Source organism: Galeopterus variegatus, unplaced genomic scaffold (genome assembly GCF_000696425.1).
Source record: "Galeopterus variegatus unplaced genomic scaffold, G_variegatus-3.0.2 Scaffold9451, whole genome shotgun sequence".
NCBI lineage: Eukaryota > Metazoa > Chordata > Mammalia > Dermoptera > Cynocephalidae > Galeopterus > Galeopterus variegatus.
The window spans coordinates 45,385-63,322 of NW_007735562.1; the positions used below are offsets into that span (position 1 = coordinate 45,385).

At 46.0% G+C, this 17,938-nt stretch overlaps 1 gene segment (V, D, J or C); it reads left to right on the forward strand.

Annotated features, from left to right (window-relative positions):
- Nucleotides 1-9,297: 9,297 nt before the first annotated feature.
- LOC103609308 overlaps nt 9,298-17,938 on the forward strand; it is a 19,561-nt gene continuing 10,920 nt past the window's right edge. Inside the window, 3 exon segments of the V gene segment in view lie at nt 9,298-9,343; nt 9,458-9,781; nt 15,866-15,922. Coding sequence covers nt 9,298-9,343; nt 9,458-9,781; nt 15,866-15,922 — 427 coding nt within the window.

The window sequence follows — 17,938 nt, forward strand, 5'->3', positions numbered from 1 at the left end:
CTTCCTCCTTGGGGAGGGCAAGTTTGAACACATCCAGATGGTAGACACAGTCAGCGATCGACAGACTCAAGCTGCACTTCCCATGAAATTTTTCAGTGAAATTGCAAAGAATAAGAGCATCGTACCCTGACACTTAAAGATAGAAAGCAGAGACCTGAGATTCTAGAGGACACCACTTAGATGCAGAGATACCACGAAGATTCAAGAACCACATCTCTGTCTCCCCGACCTCCTCACAACATCAGTTCTTAAAAATCCAGCACAGAACCATCCACCCAGATGTCATGTTGGAGAGAGCATGGAAGATGAGACAGCTGAGAGACTGAGAATTTTATTTACCTGCGGGAACTGTTTAAATGCTTTCATTGGTCCAAGTATTGCAGATTTTACTAATCTAAACTTCAGTTTGCTTCTTTAAAATTGCCACTACTCAGGAGATGGGGACTTAGGAGCGAAAGCAGGTAACATAGGTAAAACATCTCTTTCCACCGACAGCTGAGCACAGTGGAAGTACACGGGCATGTGTATGAGGTTCAGGAGATGTCTTTTATGTATGCTTAATTTATTTAAAATCAAGAATGGTTGATGAATTTAATGCCTTTTCAGCATATAACCAGATGATTTTATTTTTGTGTGTTTTAGCTAATAACACAGTGAGTCATATCACAGGTTTCTCAGCCATCCGAACCGTTCTCGCATGACGTCCTAACACATCTGACACTTGCCCTCCTGCAGAACCCATTCCACCTCCCTCCTGGACACCGGATGATTAGCAGTGGAGGTCACAGCATGGGCACCGTGAAGACTGTCCTGCTGAGAGATAAAAGGAATTATCTATTTGGGGAGTTTCAGGACATGGTTCATGTGTCCTGGCAGACACGGAGATCATGTGACCTGAGCAATTGTACACTGCAAAAAGGGGAATATCCAGATATTTCAAGGCTGTGGGAGACAGGATCTGAGCTAACTTCGATACCAAGAAACCCGGACTGTCATTGCGGCCCCTCATGAGAGTGAGGACATATAGAACCTCCCCTTTAATGTTAGTGTTAAGGCCCAGGTCCATCTCAAAGTGCAGTCTAATAGGTAAGTGGACCTGCCATGGTCACGACCCTGTGCCCGAGAATGTCAGGACACATATGAAGTGAGGTGGGCGGACCTCCCTGGATAGTCCAAGTGACCTTGATGCATCTATTTAATTTGCAATCTGTAAGGCTTATTCTATTTTAGTGACTGTGGCTCACACTCTGACGACTATAACCCATCTGAAATCCTTTTCTCCTGAGAATGCCTGAATTTCGAGGCAGATCTTAGAAGACAACTCTTCCTGTCTCAGGATGCAGTCCCTCCCTCTGACTGCAGGCCCATGGCCAGTGCAAGGAGTAAGAAAATAATTACAGGAGAGGAAACAGCAGGGGCGGAAAGGAGATCAGCAGCACTCACAGGGCGGAATTAATTTTTGTATCACGGCCAATGTGCCCAAGGCCCTGGTGGGCACAAATGCAGTTAAACAGAGAAGGTCATCAGGAAGATGTGTCTGAATGATAGAGAAACTTGAGTCTACAGAGAAGTCCAGAACCCTGGCATGCAGATGTGCTAGATTCATGCGTGTATGGTCTCTTGTCTGTTGGGTCCAGGACCCTTATCTGTGAGTCTTCCTTAGAGTCCTGGCCCCAAGAACAGTGTATCTCAAAGTGTGGTCCCCGGACAACCTGTGTCAGAGATGCCTAGAAGGCTCTTAACTAAAAAGTACAGGTTCTGGGAAACACTCACCATAAGGAGTCTGAATCCTGGATGAAGGCTGAAACTGCATTTTTAAATAGCCTCCACAGCTGACTCTTATTCACGCTGGTTTTTAGAACTAATGGTAGAAATGTCCTAATGGTGGAGATGGAGGGACTGTCCCCTGCCTGACACAGGAAGGTGTTCTCAAAGAGGCTCATGGGCTCCCTCACAGCACACCAAACCCTTCATGTCTCTCACGTCACCCCTGGGCGCTGCTGCGCTCACAGGTCCTCACATTTCTCCATGAGAATCCCACAATTACAAGTCAAGCCCGCCATTCCTCTGGCTTCCTGTGGCCTCAGGCAACAAGGAGTTGTGGACTAAATAAAGAGACTTCAGCTTGCCCTACTGTACCAGGGACCTCATCTATTAAGAATTCTGTAGACTTAAGAAAGCCTGTCCCTTACCTTGAAGCATAAACCTGTTCTCATTTATATTCTGCCAGTAGTGTGAAGGTTTTGTTCTGCACATTAATAAATTTTGTTATTTGATATTCGATCTGCCTTTTATGTGTGGAATAAAGTAGGAATCATGATGTGGATTTCTCCCCCTAATTATTGAGTAATCCGTTATTACCCCCTGGTCCACACCACCTTCATGACGGTTAAGTTTCCATGGGCTCACACAGCCTTCCTGCTCTCTCTTCTTTTCCCCTGGTCATGTTGGCGTGTACTTCTGCCAGTTTCTCTAAGGACACGGCCACTAATGGAGTCACTGTGCATGCACAGGGTAAACTTTACAAGTGGGACTGAGTCTCTAGCTTGAGTATTCCTGTGCCAGAAGCACAATATTTTAATTGTTATAGCTTCATTATAATTCTTAGCATTTGATGAACAAATTTCCTTGCTTAGATTTTTCCCCAATCTTCCTTGGCTTTTTTTTTTTTTTACTAAATTTTACTAAAGAGTAAACCCTCTCTCTACATATATTATTTATAACTATGAACCATGAACTATGGTGGAAATGCATTGTGTACATTACAAAACATACAAAAAAATTAACAAAGGTTGGGGGTGGCAGGAGTGGAGAGATGTTGGTCAATGGGTACAGACTTGGAGTTATGTGATGAAAAATTTCCGGAGACTTAATGTGCACATGGTGACTCTATTTAATAATAATAACGTATTGTACACTAGAAACTTGCTGAGATGGTGGCTCTTAAGTCTTTTCACCACACACGCAAAGGTAACCATGTCAGGTGATGGATGTGCTGACTTGCTTGCTATGGAAATCATTTTATAATGTATACCTGTATCAAAAGATCATGTTGCAAACCTTGAATATATGATTTTTATTTATCTATTAGACCTCAATAAAACTAAAAAGGGTTACTAATTCTAATAAAAGGCAAATGATTTTTTTTAGAAAACATTTATTCAACAAATAGTGTTGCAAGGATGTAAACTGGAACTCAAAGAAAGAAAATTGTATCCACAGTCCTGTCATCGAAATGCATCAGTGGCTTTCCTGTTTTTGGTTTTTCAGGTTTGTCCATTTCACTAATAATTGTCACATGTATACCCATAACTAAAATGATGAAGTCACCTTAGGTTAGTTCCCAGATTCAGGATGGCTACAAGAGCACTGTACCGGGTCACATAAAGCACACAAGAGACTCAGGGGTTACAGGAAAGGTCCAGGCTCAGTAGCTGGCTGAGTCCAAGTCTGCTCTGCCCCTGTGCTGCTGCACTGCTGGCTGAGGGTTGGTCCCCACGAGGTTTCCAACAGCAGCAGCAGCAGCAGCAACAGTGGCAGCATATGACAGGAGACAGGGGAAGTGCCACTCCCACACCCGGCACCTGCCTTCTCCTTTCCTGAGACCAGGGGTCTGCACCTAAACCCTCCAAACTTCACCTGAGAGCAGATAGGGCAAGCCTCAGCTACTCCTTGACTGTGTCGTGACCATGAGTTTTCCCTATTATTGTCTTAAAAGTGGGTCTAATTTAGACAAATATAACCTTTAAATGTCATTTGGAGAAGAGCACAGATGCAGGTTTGGGGAAGACTCTATTAAGGTCTTGTGCCAGTAGTTGTCAAGACTTTAATGAGTAATAATTGAGTAGAAATGGTCACGATAATAATTGAGGGGAACACAGTTTTGAATGCTGACAATGGAAAATAAAATTTATTTTTATAATACAATATATGGTTATGGACCCCTCAACCAAAGTAACATTTTCTTATTGCTAAAAATCTGGAAAATAGAGAAAAATAGAAAGCAATTTGCCCGTTTTCCCAGCACCCCACTGCTCACTGTGTGCACTGCAGGTCTTGCCACCTGTCCTTTTTCTATGCAGACCTGGCCATGGCTGTCACTTTCTTTACCACTTGCGTTCACCACAGATGGGCTGGAAGTCTACAGAAGGAATGAATGACAGCCCCAGGACACCCCTCTGTCACAGTATCCTATTAGATTTACATAGACACCATCTCACCAACTCAGCACAACCCAAAGGCCTGCCTCTGGGGACACTGGGGTTAATAATACTGATCCCACAGGGTGATTTTCAGGATTTAATAAAGCAATGGCCATGAACCAATTCATGCAGGGCTAGAGTGCAGCAGGTGTCCGTCCAGTGACGGCTGTGATGGCGGTCACTCCTCACTTTCTTTAAGCCCCTCTCAGGACTGAGCCACCTGTCACCCCTTCACCTGGTGGTCAGATTTCTGTCTGTCCTCCCCCTGGGGCCCTTCCTCCCGTCCCCACTCCTCTCCGCAGTTACCTCCTTGCAGCAGCAGGGAGGCACCTGCTCGGGCCCTGCCTGGCGTCTCCCACCCACGAAGGTGTGGCTCAGCCCGGCTCCTGTCCCCTGCTCAGGACGCAGAGCCAGGCCGGGCCGCTCTGCCCTCCTCTGGGCCCCCCTGTTTCCAGGTAAGTCTCCCACCGCCTCCCCGGGTCCCAGGGGCTTGGGGTCCCCCCCGCGTCACCGCAGTGTCCCTCGCAGGGGACCAGTCGCTCGTGAGGCTGGAGCAGCCGGCCCATAGTCGTGGGGCGCCGGGGCAGCCTGTGGTCCTGCGGGTCCTGCGGGTCCTGCGGTGCTCGGTGCACACCAGGGTCAGCTCCTCCCACGGGGACCGGCGGCAGGAGGCCCAGGCCCCGAGAGGCTCCTCCTGCTGCTCATGTTCCAGTCGGACGTGCGGCGGGACTCGGTGCTGAAAGCGGATAAAATCACAGCCACGAAGGCCACGGATGGCAGCAGCTGTGCCCTGCCGGTGCCGGTGCACGGGGCGCGCGACGCAGGGGTCACTGCTGCGCCCCTGAGACCCGCACGGCTGCCCCGGCGCCTGCACAAGGACCTCGCTCTCCGGTCGTCCAGGCCTGGGACATCTGCTCTGACTCCCGGTCCCTCGGGTTTCCCTGGGGGTGAAGGCAAAAAAGCCCTGTGCCCTGTCCCTCTGTGTCCCAGCGCTCCCACCGAGATGAGGGACGAGGCTGAAGAGGGGCCGCCTCCCAGCCCAAGCCCACCCAGCGAGCCACCTCCTGGGAAGGGACGTGTTGAAAGATTCTCCGCTTCAGCATCTCGGAAGCACTTGGAGATGGTCTGTGCTGCTCAGTCCACGTGCCACGAGCCACATGTGGCTGCTGAGCATTGAAAGGCAGGTAGTCAGTGGTCTAACCTGAGGTGGGCTGGGTGTCTGAAATACAAACTGTATTTAGAAGACAGTACAGAAAAGTAAAATAACTCAATAACTTTTACATTGATTGAACGTTGAAATGATTATATTTTGGATATCTTGGACTGAAAAATACAGTAGTATTAAGAACGAATTTTACCTGTTTCACTTTACATTTTTTGTGCAGCAACTAGCAAATTTTAAATTTGTGGCTCACATTTGTTTCTATTGAATAGTGCAGTTAGAGACTGATCATGTAAGGATCTGACCATCTCCCCTGGAGAATGCACAGATAAAATAGTTCACACAAAAAATTCTAGTGTGAAGGACTCTCTGGAGATTTACCACAAAATTGTTGAAAAGCTGAGACTGGCAGCCACTCCGTTTTCAGCTTCCATGTTCCTGCCCCAGGGCGGTTGTCATTCTGCTGTAGAATTAACACTTAGAAGCCAGGAAAACCACAGTGTCCCTCCTCAGCGCCCTCATGCACTGGCAGGGCTGGCACAGGAGCTGGTGTTAGTAGATATCCGTCATGCAGGTGATAGAGTACACCTGGAGGAGACATGGGGCCCCTTGCCTTCTACTTCCTTCTGCACACTCCCCCGGTGTGGGATTTGGGGGAATCCCACCTTCCCTGAACTTCATTCCCTCATCTGACCAAATGGCTGCTAAATTATGTAACTACGATTTCTGTATTAAAACAAAGTCATACAAATAAGATATCACTATGTTTGTTACCTTCCTATATAATAATCAATTGTTTAATAGAAAAAGAAATGAGAGAGAAAAAAAAACCGAAAACCTGTATTGTTGAATCTTCAGCAGCAAAGAAGAAATCCGTCTGCTGCTTTCTGCATGAAAGGAAAAAAGCAAAACAAAACAAAACTTTTGAAGTCCCTTTTCAAGTGAAGACTCAGAGTTTATATATGACTTGTTACCATCAATAAAGATAATTAGTGAATGGAAATCCAAATGATTCTCAAGGAAATCAGTCCCTCGGGGTCCCTAACTCAGTGTGGTCCCTCGACTTCTGTTCTGGTGACTAGAGATTTATGATTGACAGGCCCTGCTTCTGAAAGAGCCCAACATCCCAGCTCCACTGCAGGCCAAAGTCAAGGCCAAGACCTCCCAGCATGTGTGAGAAGGGGCGGGGAGGAGGGACTCAGACTGACTTTCCTTCTGATTTTGAGTTGTTCCTCCATTTTGTCTTCCCCACTGTGCTGATAAACCAAGTGACCCCAGAGAGGAGTGAACTCTGTAAACTGGTGATTACGGGGCCACAGGAGGAGCAAGTTTCTCACTCACCTCCCTAAGGATCAGCCCCTTTCACCTTCTGCAGGAGGGGCCTGTGCCCCTGTGAACCTTCACGCCACCTAAACCTCCTTCCTCCCCTCCCACTGAGTCCTACTGTGCTCTTCCTGAGCTCTGTGACCTGCAGGGAAGTCTTAGCTCCTCCAGCCATCAGTTTTCTCATCTCCAAAACAGAGGGAATAACAGTGCCCAAAATGTCTCTCCCTATGAATTGTACCACGTGATTTCAGTTTCAGCCTCTGGCGTAACAGGCAAGCTCTTTCCTGCATAAAATCCCTCAGGGAAATATTTATAGACCTAGAGTACGTCTTTCTAGAGCGATCGCACCTTCAGGGTAGTCATCACCTGGCTCTGAAACTTTTATTTCTAACAAATAATCCAAGTACTTTCACTCTCATCGCCACTCACTTTGGGGAGACTCCCAGCTAGCTTGTCTCTAAATGAGGGTTCCACATGGCAGGAGCATGGCCGGTGCGTGTCTGCTGGTGCATGGGCAGGTGCCCGGTGGAGATGCTTCTGAGGGCTTGCTGTGTGTTGGTCCCTGCCCCAAACTCTACCTGGCCTAACTATTTATCCTTCAGAAACTCCCAATAGAAAGGTCCTGATTTTATTCTCATTGGATACATGAGAAATTGGAAGCAGAGAGAGCTTTTCAAAGAGCACAGGCTTTGCAGCCAGATGGAATTAATCTCAAATCTGTCACCGACAGGCCTTGAGCCATTTACTTACCTGCTTTGAGGAAGGCCCCATAGGGATTATACTAAATTAATGGAGTTAAATATGATAGTGGCTGCAAAGTGCTTGGCACATTGAAGGCATTTAGTAAATGTCCATTACTTTGTAGCTCTTTTTAAAAATTATATTTTAAGTGGTGATGTTTCTTTGACATCAGAGCAAAGAGAAATACTTCAACGGCTATTCATCTGCTCATTCCTTCACTCTTTCATCTGTTTAACAAACACCACAAGACCTGGTCTCACCCCTGGACAGTTTCAGGAGGTAGCAGGAGGCTGGGGCAGGCGTAGGCGAGGGGAGGGGAGGCATTAGGTGGTCCTAGCTGCAAGCAGTGGGGTCCTCCCCTGTCCTGTCCTCCCAGGCGAGTGAAGCTGCCTGGAGCAGATAGTGCCTGAGCTGAGCCCCAAGGGAGTCGGCAGGGAAAAGTGGATACGCCACGGTCCAGACAGAGAATGCTGCAGGTCAGCCTAGGAGTGGGTCACGGGATTCTAAGGAGGGACTGGCTGAAGACGGAGGGGGTGGTGACCACATCACAGAGCGCCTCATGTCCGAGGAGCTCTGGGCTTTATTCTCAGATGCAGGGCCGAGCAGGTGAAGAGCTCAGAGCAGTGACTGCATTAGATCAGTGCCCTTGTCACCAGGTGGGACTGGAGGCCCAGGGAAGACTGCTATGGGGACAGGTGAGCAAGGACTATGGAGAGGGAATCTGCAGAAAATGGAGTGGGACGAGTTGGAGGGAGAACAGAGGCAGTGCTCAGGTGCCAGGCCTGGGCAGTGTCGTTCACTGGGACAGGAAGAAGAGCTGGGTTGAAGGAGGAAATGAGCTCCCTCTGGCTGTGCACGATTCTGCTTGTGTTCCTGTGTTAGATGTGCTTGAAGACATTGGGTGTCAGCAGGTTATGAGCATCAGGTGATGGGTGTAGGGGGTAGGGGGAGCAGGTGGACATGTGACGTCCCCATCATCCTTTCCCCCATCCCCCAGGACTATTAAAGCCAAGAATGGGGAAGAGACCACTCAGTGCAGGTAAAGTGAGAAGGTCCTGTGTTAGATGTGCTTGAAGACATTGGGTGTCAGCAGGTTATGAGCATCAGGTGATGGGTATAGGGGGTAGGGGGAGCAGGTGGACATGTGATGTCCCCATCATCCTTTCCCCCACCCCCCAGGACTATTAAAGCCAAGAATGGGGAAGAGACCACTCAGTGCAGGTAAAGTGAGAAGAGAAACCTGGAAGTCAACTTTTAATGGGTAGAGTGGGGAAGGGCAGGCTGTGATAATAACCTAGGGCAGGTTAAATGTCTTGGGTTAGAGAAAGAAAAACAGACAAGAGAAAATTCAGTAATCCGTTAAGAGGAAACACTGTTTCAGAGAGGAGAAGCTGGGGTTTGGTAGAGGACTCCAAAATGAGGAGGGTATACAGAAGATTAGGAACCAGCAAAGGGGAGGGAGAAAGAACAGGCAGTCAGGAGGAAAATCAGGAAACCAAGTCCTGCCGTGTTCCTGTTAGACAACTCCCTATGGTCAGGTGCTCCATCATCGCACCTTTATTCCCGAAGAACTTAGCATAGTGCCTCGTACATAGAGGGAGCTTGATGAATATTGTTTGGGTAAATGAGGCATGTCAGAGTTCTGAGGTGGCCATCTGTACTCGTGGTCAGGTCTTAGGTACTGACCTTGTGTGGCTGTCTTCATGTGGAGTGCATGTGCTAACAGGTGGTGAGGACGCCCCTCCCAGTGAGGCAAGGCGGCCGTGTGGGGAGGCCTGGTTCACTCCCACCCGTGGGGAGCCTGGCCTGAAGCTCTTCTCAGCTGTGACTGCAGCTGCCCTGCGGGAGGCCACACTTCATGCAGACATGCTGCAGCTGTTCCGAGCAGCGACTCTGGCAGTCCTTGGGGCTTGTAAGTTGTTCTGCCCCAATCGCTTTGGATTGATATTCTCTAATATATATACTTCTTTTAGAAATTTCAAGGTTTTGGTCTATTTACTGTTCCCCACCCCTTTTCTTTCCCCAGTGTGTGTGTATGGCGCAGGACACCTGGAGCAACCTCAGGCTTCCAGTACGAAAACACGGTCAAAAACAGCCCGCCTGGAATGCGTGGTGTCTGGAGTAACAATTTCTGCAACATCCATTCACTGGTATCAAGAGAGACCTGATCAAGCCATGCAGCGCTTGGCATACGTGTCATCTGACAATGCTGTCAAAATAGAATCAGGCATTATGCCAGGCAAATATGAGGTAGACAAGATATCCGAAACTTCTACATCGACCCTCACCATTCACAACGTAGAGGAACAAGACTCAGCCACCTACTACTGTGCTCTCTGGGATGTGCACAGTAGCAGACAATGAGCAGCATCTCATTCAATAAATGTGCCTTGGTGCTGCGCTCGTTATTATGGGTCAGGAAACCACAGTCACCACAGTGTGCTTTTATACCATTTTCTAGATAAAAGCTCGTGTTGGAAGAGGGGGCTTTATACACGTATGTACCCATGATCAGCCTCATCTTTTCAGGGATCTGCTTTCTCACCAGTAGCTTTTCTTTTTCTTTTTTTCTTTTTTTCTTTTTTGTCTTTTTTACTGACCGGTAACGGGATCGCAACGCTCGGTGTTGTGCCCCTACGGGGACCGGCAATGGGATCGCAACCCTTGGTGTTGCGCCCGCACCACGCTCAGCCAGTGAGAGGGAACCGTTCTCCACATGGGATCCGAACCCTCGGCGGGAGTGCCGCAGCGCTCCCAAGCGGCGCACTCTCCAGTGCGCCACCAGGCCGGCCCCTCACCAGTAGCTTTTCTAAGCCACTCATATTTAGTCACATAGGCCAACTTTTATTTTCTGCCAAGATATATACACATTCTTGTGACTTTTTTTGTGCTGGTCAGTTTACATCACATCAGTTTTCTCTGATCCACCTATCTCCCTTGATTTAAAAAAATGGATATTAGATGAAATTATATGCATTTTCCTAGAGGCTAAAATGTAACAAGCATGGCATGATGTAGGCTCAGGCCGGGCAGACCACAATGACAAATAATCACGTGCATACCTTGGAGTGGTGATACTTGATTTTGCATAAAACTTATAAACATTTCTGCTAATTGAATCCAAGTCCGAGTCTACTTTGGACTCGGGTGTCAGGAGTAGTTTATTTTCAGTCTGAAGATTGCACTGACCCGACGGTCAGTCTGGGATTGACCTCTCTGAGCTGGCAGCAGGGTGCACACAGAGGTGGCCAAGCTCCTCTGCTCTGTCACGGCTAAGGCTGCCTCTGCTGAGCACTGCTGCTTCTGGGTGGCTGTTCACCCCTAGAATGACAGTCCTCCACTTAAATACGCCTCTCAGCCATAAATTTCTCATGATTCCTGTTCCATCTCTCTCATCTCAGGTTTACAATTTGTTATTATTGTTGTTGTTTTCATTTCTTTGCCTTGGAAACTTCTTTGAAGTATGATCTTGCATATATAAAACAAATAGAAGTAGATTTGCACTGTGAAGCAGCAGAGGGACAAATGATTCTTAGCCTTGTCTTCTCAAATAGCTCTGATGCTTTCTGATTCTTCAGTTGCTCAGTAATTATCTAGTTCTGCATAAGCCATAGGAAGTGGCTAAGAGCCAGGCCTCTCATATCAGAGAGACCCAGGTCTGACTTGGGCTGTCCCACTTATGAGCCATGTGGCAAAGCCATTAGCTTCTGCAGCCCCACCTCCTCACCCGGAAAGCACAGGTCCAGCTGTCACCTCACGGGTCACTGTGAGAGCTCCTAGAGGATGCACGGCCAGGATTTGGCCCAGTGCTTGGCGTATTGTGAGAGCCCAGAAAGTGTTAGCTGATAAAAAACAAAACTCCACAAAACAAGCAAAATAACAACTAGTACACCCTCCCCCCACCACACACCACTTTGTATATCCGGGGATTAGCACCACATCTGTCCAAGTGTGGCTGACTGTTACAGTTTATAGAGAGATAAGCCAACTATAGAGAAACTCTCACAAGAAGTCACCCAAGGTAATTTAAATCTGTTTCCAATCATGGGTCTGCGGGACCTTCGACTTCCGCACAGCCGGGGAGGACAGGGGCCTTTTGCATGGAGCAAACAACTATTACTGGGGAAGATAAGTCCCTGTGTGGAGGGTTTTCTCCTCCTGCTCTTCTGCTCTTGGCTAAGGTGGGCTTCACCAGGGGCATTTCAGCCACACCAAAGGCAAACAAGCCTTGTCTTGATTTGCCAATTAAGTAGTTTCAATTTCTGATTCACAGAAACACTGAAAGTCTATTATTACAATGTACAGTACTGAATACAGTAGGGGCTCATTTAATGTCTGCTGAATTGAGATTGACATTCTGACTATTACTGAGGTGCTCCCATCACCTATGGGCAGGGGATCTTTTGCAGATGGATGCCCTAAATATCCTGACGATTTCAACTCAACTTATTTTCTTTCACATCTGAGGTGTGTGAAACACGATGACTCTGAATAATAGAACCAGTGTTATGTGATCCAATTAACGCTGAACAAGTTCTAGTAAAATCTTCAATATCAATATTATCATGCAACCTATCATCTATTACCCAACTCCACACACACACTAGTACTGTGGGAAAAGTGATGTCTGTGACGTAGGAGGCATCGTACAAAAATCATGAATGCAGAAATTGCTAGACCCACCTCAAAATCCAGGTTGCCTGTTTTGTCTTGGGTGCTCTTTGCTTTCTGTGCCATGAGTGGGATCAGGAGAGGCAGCCTTGGGAAGAGGAGAGGGCACAGGCTTCTGCGAAGCGGTCATTTCCAGGCACTGGGATCATGAATATATTTTTCTATGTCATTTCTGTACTTTTTAAATTGTCTAATAGAAAACACTTGATACTTTTGAATTTTATTTTAAAATTTACTTTTAAAAAGAATTCACGTGCTTTATAATATTATGAATATGTCTACATTACTGAGCACTTAAGGATAACACCAAAATCTGTTCGTTAGAAAGGCCTGTAATTGGCTCTGCTTGACCACCTTTACTATTTTTCTCGAACAACTTTTGCTTCCTTTGAAAAACAAAATCCTGTTTTTCTCCTGATTCCTATGGATTCAGCATGCTAAATTAAAGAAAGTGTTAATGCTCTGGTTGCTCAAGTTAGCTCACTGGCCTTGTGTGTCTTCCTGGGGTACTAGGATTTTCAAGCCTGTGGCTCCAGGGATCTAGGGAAAAAAAAGAAGTAAATTCCTGCAGTGGGTTAATTGGTATAGAAGAGGACGGACACACCCACTTCCACCTCTTGGATCCTGGACGTGAATCTTCTGGCGATAGGGCAGGTGGTGCTGTGTATTGTCCACTGGGGAAGGACGGAGCAGACTCAAGGCCACCTGGCAGGGGGGTGACCCTGACTCACTTTCCTCTCTCTTCACAGCCTCCTGCTGATGCTTCTGTTGGCTGCTCAGACAACACCAGGGGGATAAGGAGGAACATTCATGCCACCCTTGGGGGCCAGACTCCCAAGGCAGAGAGAGATGGAGGGTGGATCTGGACAAGCAAAAGGAGGAAATGGAGCAGACAGTCAAGTAAGTAGGTTGTGTTTGCCCCCAAATAAGTAAAACTAGCTGAGGAACAAGATGATTTTATCTCATTTGTTTCATTTCACTTTCCACAAAACCACCTAGATCCCATCTCCAACGGAACAGGATATGTGGCTGTTTCTTCAGTAACAAAACAGGAAACTGGACAAGTCTTGAGAGATGATCACTAACTTCTACACTTTTCTAGTGGATGGTTTAATAGAAAGGAGCTTGTAGATTGCTCGTAATGCTTTTTTGTTCATGGGTTAAGTGAAGGATTCTCAGCTATTTGTTGATTCAAATAAATCACCAATACATAAGTAGCGGAACAGGATATGTGGCTGTTTCTTCAGTAACAAAACAGGAAACTGGACAAGTCTTGAGAGATGATCACTAAGTTCTACACTTTTCTAGTGGATGGTTTAATAGAAAGGAGCTTGTAGATTGCTCGTAATGCTTTTTTGTTCTTGGGTTAAGTGAAGGATTCTCAGCTATTTGTTGATTCAAATAAATCACCAATACATAAGTAGATTATAAAATAAATACCATAAAAGAGATCTACCCTTGGATAAATGATTATAGTGCTTTGTGAACCAATATTTTGATTTATCCGGTATCGTGTTAATGTTCTTTAAAACAATAAGTGTAAAGTAGTGAAACAATCGCAACTCCTGTGTAAGGATTGAGAATAGAGAGATGCCTGCACAGCTCTGTCAACCAAAACTTATCCTCAACACAGTTGTTGTAATCTGTCTCTTCTTTAGATCCTTAATGCACTTTCTTACACTTTTGACTCAATATTTAGCTATTTCAATCACATGCTGATCGTGAGTATTCTACCGTCGACCTGTTGTCTTTATCTTTTTTAACTTATGAATTGAAAGTTAAAAAGTAATTACCTCATATCCATAGACATATTCTGAGAGTGGCAGAACTAGAATTTGCAGTCCATCGTCACCAGATTTCTTGGATCCTCCTTATATTTTTCGCTTAGCCAAAGAAAAGGAAAGAAATTAATTAGTTTTTATGTACAGAGTTGGTTATACAGGGTATTCTCTCAAGGATACCAGTTCTATATAAAAATAATGTAGTAAGCATTCCGATGAGTGTGGTAACAGCACGCCATCATCTGCTGAGTGCTCCGTATGTGCTGGGCACTCTGTTAAGCATGGTATATACTTTATATCATTTAATCCTAATGACAATACTGGAGATAGCTATTATTACTATATCTCAATCTTATAGATATTTTATACATTCAAATTGGAGACTTTGATAAATTAAGTGACTTGTTAGTAAGCAGCGAGGCTGGGATTTGAATTCAGGTCTTTCTGATTACAAAATCTATTTCCTTGATCCCAGAGTGATGAGCAAAACATGCAAAAACTTTTCAATGGAGACACGTTGGGGTGAAACAGAGAGAGAATTCAGTTCATGATTAGTGCTTTTACCTGCAACGCTGAGCTCCATTCCCCAGGGCCACATGAAGTTATTTAAATTGATACTTGCAGTGTTCATTTAGAGACAATCTACAGATAAATTTTTGCAAAGAATCCTATTATGCAATCAACTTTTTTCTGACTTGTGGGTTCTAATAATTCTTTTGAACAAGGAAAAAAGGCATAACAAAATCCGTGGTTTACTGAGCAACAGAAAGGCATCAAGAGAGACCACAAAGTTATGCCCCTTGACTGTCCCTTTGGCGCTGCACCTCCCCCAGCCTCCATCTGCTGGGGAGCCCAGCAATGTGTCAAACCCTGAACTTCATGTAGCGCTTCTGACTTAGGTATTTTCTAAGATGAGAAAACTGGGATTCGGAGAGACTCTGTAGCATCTAAGATCATGCAGGCATCACTAGCAGCAGAGAAGGGATTTAAAGTCAAGTATGACTGTCATTAAAAATGACCCTTTTCCTAGCACCCCACACTGACCTAGCAAGAATTGAATTAAAGGACAAAGGAGAGAAGAGTGGGTCCGACTTCTCTGCACATTCATGAGGATTCAGAATGTGTTCCCACAAATGTTCCCAAGTAGGAAATGTGGTCCTTTAATGAAAAGAGCTGAAAGAGACAGAATTCCAATGTATTGGATGAAATATAATCAAGCAATCCAAGAGCCTGAGTATTTGGTCGACTAATGATAGAAACAGCACCATGTTGGTCACTAAGAACTAAACTAGTGACTCCTTGATTTCCTAACATATGCAAGTGCTCTGCAAAGGCAGAAATTAATGGGTCATCGAGAAGGCTTCATGGGGCCAGAAGATTTAAGTAGAAGTTTTGCAAGATAAGAAAAGGAGAAAGTCCACTTCTGCTACACACGGCCTGGCTGAAGCAGGGGAAGGATTAGTTAAAGAGGTTTGTTATCAAGTTTTCTAGTGCCGAAAGGACACATCCTGGGAAAACAGCACCCAAATATTCACATATGTTGTTGTTTACAGATCTTTACTATTTTTTGAATCAGACTCTTTACTTAATTTTCGCCACCTCTGGAGTACAGGACATTTGCAGCCAGTTCCCTCCTTGCCCATGTTTGCTGCCGGGTGGGGTGTGGGGGTCTCTCTCGGGAAGGGGATGGATGTGGCCACCCCACAGTGCCTTCCAGGAGTGCAACGCTGAGGACCCTCCTGTGCCTACACTGGGGTGTTCTTCTGTCTGGAGGTACTGTGGACGTCATTAAGTGAAAGAACTAAGATCATATAAGGAGCACACCCCAAGTCCAAAATCAGGTCTCCCCACAGTAGCTCTGTACTCCGCCTACTTCAACAGGAGGAAGGGTCGAGAGGACGGAGGTGAAGGCTGTGGGTGCACCGAGCTCCCCGCTATGCCAGGTGTTGTCTTGTGCACCTTCCTTAAACCGACGATGCAAGATACGGGTTTTTATTTTGTTTTCATAATTGAGGGCACTGAGTGTCAGACAGCAGCAAGTAGAGCGAATGACAGGCAGACTTGGAATTAAAGCAGGACTGAGTGATTTCATGCCCTCTGCTATAGCACACTAGGTGGCCTTGGGACTAAAGAAATAGGTTTGATTCTCAGCTCTACCGTGCACTAGCTGAGAGGCCCTACATCCACCCTCACCCCTCTGAAGCTCCCTTCCTGCCTCCAAATATCATTGATTGCCTCAAATGAGCCAATGTATGTAAAAGTGTTTTTGAAATTGTAAACACCATTGCAAAGTATGAAGTTACAGTTTCATTTTAGCCTCTTTCATTTGTTCCAGTAAGACCTCTTAATATGAATTATCTCCTAACGATAACCAGTATTTGCTGAGCACTCACTGCAGGGAAGGCATCTTGCTTGAGCAGTAAAGGAATTTAACAGTCACTAAAACACGTGCCTGAGGTAGCAAAAATGACACTTAGCAGAGGATATATGAAAGTAACAGGTCACAACTGGGCAGGGGAGCCTGCAGCGCTACGTGCTAAGTGAGCGACAGGGTCATTGGTTGTTCTATCCACTCCAATTTCTCAAGGAAAGAGGCCGTGGCAAAGAGGGTTAAATGATATTGCTCACGGGTGAGTAGGAGGCTCACATGCTGGGTGTCTAGTGGATGTTTCATCTTGTCTCAATCTTGGTTGAGACCTAAAGCTCAGGACAATAGGAAAAAGTTGTACCTGCATCCTAAAGAAAGTGGCTGAACCAGTGATTCTCAGCGGGAGGCAACCTCCTATCCAAGGAGATATTATTGGTTGTCACAACAGAGTGAGTGTGCTACTGGCATCTCATGATGATAGGCCAGTGATGCTGCAAGGCATCCCACTATGCACCCAACAGATCCCGACCCCCATAATGGAGAAATACTCAGCTCAAAATGCAATAATGCCACTAATGCAGAGGTTGAGAAACTCTGTGCTAGCGACATTTCTCAAAGACTTGCTAAGAGGTGGACATGGATAACTCCAACCTTTGGCTCATGAGCTATGTTTAGCCTGGATACAAGAGGAGCCTAGAGAATCCCTGGAGACACTAATTCTGCAAAGACTTTCTCTACAAAGCACTGTTGGGAGTGCCCTGGCAGCCCCCCTACACTCCCAGTGAGGAGGTCAGGAGGCAAGATCTCCCATCACCACACCAAAAGGAACTCCCCAGGTCCTGCAGCTACCATGGGTCCAGAGCCCTGTGTGAAGGGGCACAGAAGTGTTTGACCTGGGTCATGAGGGTTTGGTGGGCAGAGAGAGAGTGGGAACTCTCATTTTAAGTCAAAAGATGACTTCAGGTCATAGCAGACTTTGTAACGTGACAAACTCTCCCCTCAAATCCGTTAAATAATTTTTATGAAATAATAATTAAGAATGCTCCTAAAAGTTTCTAAGAACCGTAAGGTAACAAGGTGTTAATAACTTTTATTTTGGCAAATGGACTGATGATTTTGGCATCATGTGTATATGAATAAAGCCCCCAAGTGTTCCTGACTGATTAGCAACCTCAGAAATGGCGCACTTGGACGCCGGGCCTTGAGACACACTTTACCCTGCTGAACTCTCTGAGGCACCCCTCTGATCCTGGCCTGGCACCTCTGTTCCAGGTTCCCTGTCATCAGCATTCTTGGGCACACAGCCTGGGCGATGGATGTCGCAGCTGCAAATTCTCACCTGCTCTTCACTCTGGGAATGTGAGCCTGGTCCCCCGTTTCTCAGATTGTTTGAGGGATTTTTTTTTTAATTTAATTTTTTTTTTTATTTTGTCAATATACAATGTAGTTAGTTATTGTGTCCCATCACCAAAACCTCCCTCCCTCCTCCCTCTCCGCCCTCCCACCCAGATGTGTCCCCTCCATTTTCTCGTTGTAAGAGCTTCAAAAAAAAAAAAAAAAAAGTTGAGGTTTTTAAATCTTCCCCCCCCCCCCCCCCCGGTTTTTTTTTTTTTTTTTTTTTGTTGTTGATGTTGCTGTTGTTGCTGTTTGTTTGTTTTTGTGTGAGTGTGTGTGAGAGTGTGTGTGT